Source organism: Monoraphidium neglectum (assembly GCF_000611645.1).
Source record: "Monoraphidium neglectum strain SAG 48.87 unplaced genomic scaffold scaffold01164, whole genome shotgun sequence".
NCBI classification, from domain to species: Eukaryota; Viridiplantae; Chlorophyta; class Chlorophyceae; order Sphaeropleales; family Selenastraceae; genus Monoraphidium; species Monoraphidium neglectum.
The window spans coordinates 3,575-13,674 of record NW_014012464.1 but is presented as its reverse complement, the minus strand read 5'-3'; the positions used below and the strand labels follow the sequence as shown (position 1 = coordinate 13,674).

The 10,100-nt window shown below is 67.1% G+C and overlaps 3 protein-coding genes across 3 annotated transcripts in view; all 3 read left to right on the top strand.

Annotated features, from left to right (window-relative positions):
- Positions 1–312: 312 nt before the first annotated feature.
- MNEG_6879 (hypothetical protein) lies at positions 313–6,761 on the top strand (the record flags this gene model as incomplete). The annotated part of the gene is made up of 10 exons (XM_014044650.1): positions 313–455; positions 694–1,195; positions 2,093–2,422; positions 2,664–2,774; positions 3,171–3,681; positions 3,912–4,592; positions 4,858–5,054; positions 5,538–5,810; positions 6,026–6,166; positions 6,459–6,761. The coding sequence occupies 10 exons, from the start codon at positions 313–315 to the stop codon at positions 6,759–6,761; spliced, it is 3,192 nt and encodes a 1,063-aa protein (XP_013900104.1).
- A 1,278-nt stretch (positions 6,762–8,039) lies between these two features.
- MNEG_6878 (Histone H3) lies at positions 8,040–9,053 on the top strand (the record flags this gene model as incomplete). Its single annotated transcript, XM_014044649.1, has 3 exons — positions 8,040–8,111; positions 8,425–8,655; positions 8,946–9,053. 3 exons carry the CDS (start codon positions 8,040–8,042, stop codon positions 9,051–9,053), a joined length of 411 nt encoding a protein of 136 aa, XP_013900103.1.
- A 586-nt stretch (positions 9,054–9,639) lies between these two features.
- The window catches only part of MNEG_6877 (hypothetical protein), a gene marked incomplete at both ends in the record, with an annotated part of 2,213 nt that continues 1,752 nt past the window's right edge, over positions 9,640–10,100 (top strand). Inside the window, 2 exons of the mRNA XM_014044648.1 lie at positions 9,640–9,645; positions 9,746–9,993. Coding sequence (XP_013900102.1) covers positions 9,640–9,645; positions 9,746–9,993 — 254 coding nt within the window. The remainder of the gene's footprint in view (positions 9,646–9,745; positions 9,994–10,100) is intronic.

Sequence of the window (10,100 nt, the reverse complement as noted above, 5' to 3'; positions counted from 1 at the left end):
TCCGAGATCAGTGCCATTCAGCTCTCCTTGGCCCGGCAGCTGTTGCGGATTGTCGCGACGCCCTTCGATCAGACGGACCCAGCTCTTGTGCTGCACGGCGAGGCTGGTGGTGCTGACTATGGTTGGTGAGCATCCAAGGCAGCCATCCTCCGCCGTGTGGTGGTGTTGTGTTTCCTGCCTAGTTGGCCTGCTTGCAAGTCAAGAAGGGGCCCTGGTTGCTGCACCTGCAGGTGTTGAGCTGTGTTGCCTCTTGACAGGCGGCTTGCTTGCGTCGCGGACAGGGACAACGCACCAGAGCCCACTCAGCGGGAAATGTACGTGGCAGCCTTGCGCGACAACCTGGGCAGCAGCCTGTTCAACAAGCTGACGTGGAAGGAGCAAGTCAAGGCGGACATTTTGCTTTATGGCCTTGGTCACCGTTTGACGTCGAAGGCTGATGAGCTGCTTGTTGCCAAGTGAGTCGGTTCAAGCGCGGTTGCCGTCGTCGCTGCGCTTCTTAAGCTGTGATGGTGCAGCGTGGCCGGGAGTGCATACAGTGAAGTATACTGTGCACGGAGGGTGACCAGCACACGAAAGTCCTGAAACAGCGTGTGTGAGAGACATTGCGAACCCACCTGTCAATGTCATCTGCCATATTTCTTCCTTTCCATTATTATTTCACGATGCGGTGGCCTGTCCGCTTCACCCTTGCAGGCGCTGGGGGTTCATGCCTGTCACTGGCTGTGTGATCGGCATAGATCTCAAGAAGAACCTCACCCAGGCCGGCCGCCGGCAGGGTGAAGCTGAGTTTATCGTGTTCGGCCTCAGCAGCAACTTCCCATTCATGCAGCTGGTAACGGACATGCAGCGCGGCGGGTTTGCTTACTACAAGCTGTGCGACAGGAACGGCCAGCAAGTTGTGGTGGAGCGCGTCCTGCATGGCATGGGCGCATTCTACGACTTCCTGAAGGATGCCCTGTCAGACCTGCCCTCGGCCCTCACCAATGCAGACGCACCACCCGAAATCCCGGACCAGCTGCATCACCCTGAGCGCGTCAAGCTGTGGGAGCCTCCACTGCAAGGGCGTGCTCCTGCGTTTAGTGATGGTGCCGATTGTGGTGACGATGCCTTGCACGAGTTGAGCGACTGGTTCCCCAGCAAGCAGCTGCTGGAGGCGACCGGTGAGCTGCCGGAGGCTGTGGACTTCTCTGACCAGGTTGATGCTTTGCAATAAATTTGACGGTATGCTGCACTGCTTACTTTGCCACCTCCTCCATACGCGCGTGAACGTGTTACCAGGCACCAGTATCTGTGCTAGCACATTGGTTCTAGCTAGCTGTCCCCCTGCAGCATGCGGTTATCAACATCCCCAGGCCAGGATGTCTGGTCGGGGCCCCCACCTGCATGCCCCGGGTCAGGCGTGGTCAGGGGTGAGGGTGATGAGGTCGATGCCGCCTGCTGCATTAGCCAAGAGGGGGGGAGCCGCGTGACGCGCTGACTCACGCCGCAGTCAAAGACTGCTAGCATGTGCAGGTAGACCACGGCTGCTGCCGCTGCGCCGCTGCTGACGCGGGTTGAGGCCGGGGGCCATGCGGCTGGGCTGGGGCAAAAAGGGCTGCCGCTTGGCGCAGGTGTGCAGCTCGTAGGGGCGAGATGCTGTAATATCTGTGGCGGCGGCGGGCCCGGCGAGGTGCCCCGGGCCTTGGCGGCGGGGGAGGGGAGAGCAGGGGTGAGAGGAGGGAGGGTGCCACCCGGTGGTGTATTCGGCACGCCAAGTGGCAGTGCTGCCAGCTTCCGTGTACGGTACTTGCGGTGTGGTTCCGTAATCACACCAGCAGCGTTGTTAAACAGATTGCTCTGTATTCTGTTTGAGTCAATGCATACGTTGTAGCTGCCCGAAGGGCGCAGATCATACGGTACACTGGATAAACCGCACAGAGAGCGCCTGCTTTGGGCGTAGACACAGCCCGTCGGAGGTGAGCGAGCCACATCAATCCTCCAACGGCACCCTGGCGTCGATCGCCGGCGCGCCCGAAGCGGGCCTTCCAGCATGAGCAGCGCGCGCTCGTGCCGCTGTCCGCTGCCCAACCCCGCCCCTCGCGCCTGCTCGCAGGCCGCCCCGATCCCCACGGCGGCGGCGCCGGCTGCAATGGACGCCCTCGGCGGCGACCTGGGGGACCTGCTCGCGCAGCTGCAGGCGACGCAGCAGGCCAAGGCGAGCGTCAAGCTCAGCGACAGGAATGTGGTGGAACTCGTCATAAAATTGAAGCAGCTCGGCCTCATCGGGGACGACCTGCTGCACACCATAAACGGCAAAGAATACATTACAACGGACCGACTGAAGGCGGACGTCAAGGCGGCGCTCGCGGCGGCGGGCGGGCGGCTCGAGTTGGCTGAGCTGCCTGCCCTCGTCGGCGTTGACCTCACCCACTGCGAGAAGCAGGTAGGGGGTTCTTCCACAAGTGATTCTCTCCATCTGTACATTGCACACTGCGACTCAGAGCGAGGTCTCTGCATCAGGGCACGTCCGAACCCGTGCATTGACGCCTCGACCGGTTGGGTCGGCGGCCGGATGCACGCCGGCGGGCGCGTTCGTTCCCCCGCTGCGCCGTCCCCCCGCCGCCAAAGCCGTCCCCGCTCAACGTCCCCCGTTGCCGCGGCCCGCGCGTCTCGCGTACCGGCAGGCCGCCCTCATTGTGTCCGAGTCTGGCGGCACAGTCATAGAGGCGGCAGGGGAGCTCATCACCAGCCAGTACTTTGACCTTCTGGCTGCTGAGGTGGACGACCTGCTGCAGGTGAGGAGAAGCTGTGCAGAAGCCGAGCGGCAGCTGAGGGAAGCTGGGCGGGAGCCGGGTGTAGAGTGGGCCCGGCGAGCTGAGCAGTGGGGGGTTGTACAGGCGGTGACGCTGCCGACGGTTGCATAAGTGGATCAGGAGGGAGCTGTTGGCAGCTGGGGTTGGCAGCCAGGAAATGGGGGGCGGTGGCAGTTGGGCGCGTGTGTCAGCAGCAGAGGCGCAGCGGCCTGCGGGGGTCTGCACGGCGGCTGGGCGGCAGCAGGCCGCTGCTGGAGCTCGCGACGCGGCGCCGGCGCGGGGCCTCGGCTCCCCCCTCCTCCTGCCGCGCCCAGCCGCGGCCACTCACCACCGTACCGCACCCGCCACGGTGACAAACCCAACCCCCCAATCTGGCAGGAATCGGGCGTGCTGAGCCTCGCTGACCTGGCAGTGTCCTACTCCCTCAGCAGCGAGCTGCTGCTCTCCACCGTCAAGGCCCGCGCCGGCGCCGGCGGCGCCATCCGCGGCCGCCTCGAGGGCTCCCTCTTGTACACGCCCGCCTACGTGCGAAACCTGAAGGCCCGCCTGCGCGGCGCGCTGCGCGGCGCCGCCGCGCCCGCGGGGCTGGCGGGGATACTCAAGGACCTCGGCCCCGCCGACGGCCTCGCCGGCGGCGGCGGCGGCGGCGTGGCGGCGGGACTTGTGGAGGAGCTGGTTTCTGAGGGCGCGGTGCTGGGGGCGCTGAAGGGCGGCGTGCAGGGCGGCGTGTGGACGCCGGCCGTGTACTCGGGCGCGCAGGCGGCGGCGGTGAAGGGGTTCTACAGCCAGAACGGCTGGGTGGCGTACGACACAGCGCGGCGGATGGGGGTGGCCAACGACAGGGCGTACCTGCAGGCGGCGTTCCCGGAGGGCATCCCCTTGGAAACAGGTGCGGCGTCCCCGCGGCGGGGAGAGAAAACGGCGCGTCCGGCTGTGCCAGGCGGCCCCGAGTGGTGGCCGCCTGCCGCGCGGGCGCGGGAGCGCGCGGGACGAGGCGCCTGGGGCGGCCAGTGGCAGGTTGGTCCCCTCTTGCCGCCAAGGCGCTCCCCCCTGATTACCGTAAGCATGCCGACCTGTGGCGCCGGCGCCCCCGCCCGGCCCGTCTCCTCGTCCGCGCAGCCTTCGTCTCGCCGTCGCTCCTGGCCCAGCTGGAGGGAGGTGTGGATGAGGCCGCCTCCGCCGCCGGCTGGCTGGACGCGGCGGCCCTGCTGCCGCCCGCGCTCGCGTCCGCCGATATACTGCTGCTGCTGCGCCGCTGCCACGCCGTCGCGGCGGCGGGGGCGTCGCCCGAAAAGGAGCGCGCAAAGGGCGGGAAAGGTGCGTCGGAAGGCGAGCGGGCGAAGTTCCGGCGGCTGGAGGTGCTTGCGGGGAGCTGCGTGGTGGCCGGGCAGCTGCTGGAGGCGGCCCGGGGGAAGCTGGAGGAGGCCGCAAAGGAAGCTGCCGAGAAGGCGATCAAGGAGCGGCGCGCGGGCGGCGGCGGCGGCGGCGGCGGCAAGAGCGACGGCGGGGCTGGCGGCGGCGGCAAGAAGCAGGCGGCGGCGGCGGTTGGCAGCGACGATGACGAGGATTGGGGCCGCGGTGGGAAGAAGGGTGGGAAGAAGGGCGGCAAGGGCGGCGGTGGCGCCAAGGCCAAGGGCGGCGGCGGCGGCGCGGCCAAGGGCGGCGGCGGCGGCAAGGGCGGCGGCGGCGGGGGCAAGGGCGGCGGCGGGGCGGCGGCGGAGGAGGGCGGCGACGGGGCGCTGTCGGTGCAGCGGCTGGCGGATGCTGTTTTGGAGATGCATCCGGATATGGAGGGCGCAGGTGAGCGTCAGCCTGGCAGGGCGCTGCAAGGGCGGGGCCCTCCCCTGCGGCGGGGGCGGCAGCGGCGCCATGCTTTCTCAGCATGTTGCCTGTTGCGCGGAACGCGCGGGCATGCGCCCCGTGTGGTGCTCCAAGTGCACATGCACATGAGACATACACTCACACTTTCACTATTTCACACGACATACACAGATGCACACAACAAACACAATAACACACACCACAGCTCATACATGCGCCCATTTTCAACCTGCAACCTGCCCAGGCAGCGACCCAGACCTCCCAACGGCAATCGCCGAGCTCCTGCACCCCTTCGCCGTCGCGGCCTACCAAGCCGCGCTCGCCGCCGCCTTCACCGCCGGCGCCGACGCTCGCCGCAAGGCGCGCGACGCGGCGTCCAGGGCGCTGGAGGAGGCGCACGTGCGGCTGCAGCTCTACGCTCACGGCTGCGAGGGCCTGGCGGTGGGTTTCAGCCGGCTGGACGGCTGGGTGTGTCGTTTAAATGTGACGTGTTTCGCCGCACCCCCTGGGAACAACTCGGGCCGGCCCCAGCACGATGCGCGCCTGGGTCGGCTGCCCGCAGTGCCAAACGATCCGCTTGCAGCTGCCCCGTAGCCGCCGCCGCCGCTGCCGCGCGTGTGCCGCTGCCAAATGTGCGTGTGACAGCGCCGCGCGGCGGCGCCGCCATGCGTGAGGGGCTCCTTCCACGGACCTGACTCCAGGCATCACCCCCGGGCAGCAGTCCCAACCCTCCCAATTGATTGCATCCACAACCCGCTGATCCCTCAGCCTAATCTGGCAACCGCCAGTCTCCTCATGCATGACTGCAAGACAGCCGCAGCTCATGCTGTGGCAGCATAGCATCACAAACGACACCGCCCAAGCCGTGTTTTCTCCCCCAAACCTGAAATTTGGTACATCTGGCACCAACCGACACCTCCGCAGGACGACGAGCAGCTGCAGTCGCTGCTCGCGCGCCACGCCGCGCGCACCACCGGCGCAGAGTGCGTCGACGCGCTGCTCCGCTGGTGCCAGCTCGAGTTTGGGGACGGCGACGACGCGGCCGCGGCCGCGCCGGCGGCGGGCGGCGCGGAGGGCGGGGGCGGCGCCGTCGCGTACTCGGCGGCGGAGCGGGCGAAGCTCGTGAAGGGTCTGAGCGCCGACGTGTCGGGGCCGGTGGGCAAGGCGGTGGAGGCGCTGGCGGCCGGCGGGACGCAGGTGCGGGGCGCAGCACGGGGCGGACGCGGCGCGCCCAACCTGTGCCGCGAGCGCGCCATCCGCCATGCCGGCACGTGCGTGTGTTGTGCGTGCGGCGGCGCGGAAGCGAGTGCTTGCCTTTCGTGCGCAAAGGCCAGCAGGGCAAGCGGCCCCGGCCCTTTGTGTGCAGCCCTGCACCTCGGCAACGGCCATCACCCCCGATTTGCTCGCCTCAGGAGGTGGAGTCGGCTCTCGAGGCCGCCGCGTCGGAGTGCGGCCTGCGGCTGCGGCGGCTGGACAAGAAGAGTGAGAAGGCGGCTGCGGCGGCGGCCAAGGCGCGGCTGCTGGCGCTGCTGTCGGATGAGGAGGACCCTGCGGTGAGTGATCTGATCTGATTTGGTTCAATCTGGTCTAGTGTGAAACGACCTCGGCCGATGCTCTGGATGGCGATGACGCTGGCGGCCGGTCGAGCTTCGGCAGGATGACGCTCTGCAGTGCTCGCTGGCCCGCACCTGTTGGCACATGCCCCCCTCCCTCAAAACTGCTGGGGTGAACAGCGCTGCTGGTCGGCCAGGCGGGCTGTGGGCTAAACCCTCAACATCTTCTTCTCCCCTGTTGACTTAAACCCTGCTCTTGTCCAACTCAAATCAACCCCTACGACCGCCCCAGGCCGCGCTCGCGCTGGCGCTCCCGCTGCTGCACCTCAAGGCCACCGGCCGCCTGCTGTCGGTGCCCGGTCGCGCGATGGGCCCCGTGCTGCTGCGGCTCAAGCCGCTGCTGCCAGAGGACGGCTTTGCAGTGGCGCAGGGCTTCTTGGACGGCGTGGTGGAATTGTTGAAGCAGCAGGGCGGCGGCGGCGGCGGCGGGGAGGGGGATGGTAGCCCGGGGCCCGCGGAGCGGCTGGCGGCGGCGCTGCCTGCGCTCAAGGCGCTGGCCGGCGCCGGCGGCGGCGGCGGCGGCGAGGCGGAGTGAGCGGGGGCCATGGGACGGCGGCGTTGGCCGGCCGGAAGCTGTGTAAATCAAACGCATGGAAGAGGCATGGGACCCAGGTGGTTTCAGTCGAATGCCATGAGCCGTCCAAGGGGGGGTCGTGGCTGCCTGCTGGCTGGTTGCCGCCGCGCTGCATCGGCGCCGTTGCGGCATCCAGGGCAGCCCAGGGGGACACGGGCGCAACGCGTGCGGGCAATGTTGGCGGGGTGGCACACGTGCGGCAGACAATCTTGGTGTTGAAGCGGGCATTAACGATTGTAGTGAATGCAGGCATCAAACTGAAGCGCCCTGAAATATGCAGCCTTGGGCCCAGGCAGCGCAGCGCGACGGGGGCACTGCCCCTAGCACCCCTATCGAGCGGGGCGCGCGCGGGGCGATGCAGCAGGGTGGGTGTGACTTGGCAGGGGCCCATTGCGGGGGGGTGCGTGCCAGGGAACGACGTGGCGCAGGCTGCTGACACCTCAGCGCTCGTCTGTGGCCCAACTTCTTGCATTCGGGGCCGGTGCGCTGGGTGCGGCGGGCGCCTAGGGCATGCCTGCAGCAGGCGCAGAGGCGCTGCTTGCAGCGGGCGCGGCGGCGCTGCTGCTCGTGACGGCCGGGCTGGCCGCAACGCAGCACCCTGCCGCGTGCCGGCCCCACCTTGTGCGTCCCAACAGCTGTGCCGCGCACGCCTCCTCAACATGCCTGGCCCGCCTCGGGGCGCTCCGCTTTGCCTGGAACTGATTGCTGATGGCTGCCAGGCGGGCTCGCTCCACGTCCGCTCTGCCACTCGCTCGCATGGATGCGTACTATTCGCCTTGATGACTGATCGCGTGTGTGCATCTCATTCCCAGCAGGCCTTCTTTGCGCACTGCCGCTCATGCGTAGCCAGGCGCGGCCTCATGACATTGCGTTGCAGCGCCAGTTGTGGTTGCGAGGTGCGCCGTCGCCTCTCTACAGAGGACAAACACGGCACTGGTGGGAAACTGCCGCTGGTTCAACCGCCCGCGCAACGCACGCCGCGTGCCACGGCTTTGTGACGTGACGCATGACCAGGTTGATGATGGGACTTGAGGGCGCCGCGTGTGCATGAGTGCGGCAGCACTGCCAGGAGGCGGCAGGCGGGCGTCGGTACCTGAGTCACGGCAAATTATTGGTGCGAGCGCGCATCTCGTTTCGTACGGTATTTCATACTTTTACTTCACACATTACAATTCTACCCTTTGAGCTTTGCCAGCCTCCCACACCTGGCCAAGGACATTTCGATCTCCGCTGCAAACTATGGCCCGCACGAAGCAGACGGCTCGCAAGTCGACGGGGGGCAAGGCGCCAAGGAAGCAGCTGGCGACAAAGGTAAGCGGCTCAACGCGAGCTGCGCGGGGGCCTTGCACTGAGGTTTGGCTTGCCATGCGCGCAGAGGGCTCGCGTCTATGCGGTTCAGGGATGCTTGCTCGTTAGAGGGTCGTGCATGGACGATGCGTGGGGCACGCTGCCGTATCACATTACGGCCCAGTGTCTCCCTTGCACTTCGCAACAAGTGCCGCACCCTGACTGCGCCCGCGTCGGCCCGCGCCTTGCGCCCGCGGGGCGCCGTGTGGCCTTGGCGGAACCTGCCCCAATGTCTGACATGCGGCGCACCCCCACTCGGCCCCGTCCTTGCCCCCAGGCCGCGCGCAAGTCGGCGCCCGCGACGGGCGGTGTGAAGAAGCCCCACAGGTACAGGCCCGGAACTGTGGCGCTGCGCGAGATCCGCAAGTACCAGAAGTCCACTGAGCTGCTGATCCGCAAGCTGCCCTTCCAGCGCCTGGTGCGCGAGATCGCCCAGGACTTCAAGACCGACCTGCGCTTCCAGTCGAGCGCTGTGCTGGCGCTGCAGGAGGCGGCGGAGGCTTACCTGGTGCGTCGGGGTTGCTCGCTTCCGCAGTCGTACCTTACTTGGAGCACAAAAGCAGCGGCGTGCGGAGTCCATCTGGCACCCGCGCGGCACGCGGTTGTCATGGCGTCATGGCGGCTGCGCGCGCACACACGATTGGCATCGACAGAAGTGGAGTGTGCCATTTCAGCACGGGCTGGACTTGGTTTTGGCACCCTGCACAAAGGCTAACAGCGCGAATTTCGCCTCACCCTGCTGTGCCCCCCCCCCTACACACACACACACACACACATACACACGAACAAAACACGCAGGTCGGCCTGTTTGAGGACACCAACCTGTGCGCCATCCACGCCAAGCGCGTCACCATCATGCCCAAGGACATCCAGCTGGCGCGCCGCATCCGCGGGGAGCGCGCGTAAAGGATTTGATGACACTTCCAGGCCGGCTGCCCCGGCTGCCTACTGATCACGTTGACTCGTTTGAGCGCGGAAGACCTGCCGCCCTGCTCCGCGCCCCGTCATATGTGGGGCGTTGACTAGGCGGCGGCTGCTGCTGCGCGTTTTGACACGCATGCCATGCCATGATGACCCACATACAGGCTTCTTCTGAGCCCCAGGCGTTCTCGGCGCTCAGCACACACGGCGCGACTTTCGCCCCGCTTTGCGCCGCCCCTTTCGGCTAGGTGTTCCTTTTGTACATTGACTGAGCTGATTTTGTGTAACACCACAGCTGTTATTGGATAAGTTGACGTAGAGCTGGCCGGGAGGCGAGCTGCGCCAGGCGTGCCACCACCACGCCACCTCATGTGTGCGGCCGTCGCGCTTCCGCCGCGTCGCATGTATCTGCGCTATGCAGCACGCCCATTGCACTCTTACGTTAATTTAGTAGCCATGCAGCCAACCCGCTCGCTCTGGCAGCGCGCCAGGGCACCTCGGCCCCAGTCTTTGCTTGGTTGCAGCGGCAGGAGCCGAGGACGGGTGTCCCGGATTGTGAGGGTTGTGGCAGATGCAGGTGAGAATGCTTTATATTATATATATTGCCTCATGCGGGCCCGTGCAGCGGCAAAAGTGATCTCGACCTTTTTCATTTCAATGGTGCAGGCGCGGCACAGGCCGAGGAGGCCAACGACCCTCTCGCATGGAGCATCAAGCGCTGGCACAAATCCAGCGACGGCACCTCCCACCTGGGCTCGGTGCTCGACCGCGTCGCCGGCCGCCCGTTCCCTGGGCCGCCGGGCGGCGAAGGGCCGCCGCTGCGCGTGCTGCCCGTCGGCGGGCTGGGCGAGATCGGCATGAATTGCATGCTGGTGGGCGTGCGGGACCGCTACATTCTCGTGGACGCCGGCCTCATGTTCCCGGAGTGAGCGCGTGGGCGCGAGCACAGCGTTGAGTGGTGGAGGGGTAGAGGGGCGGCGCCGCGGCGGCGGGGGCGTCCTGGCGGCTGGCGGGTGGCGCGGGGGCCGGCAG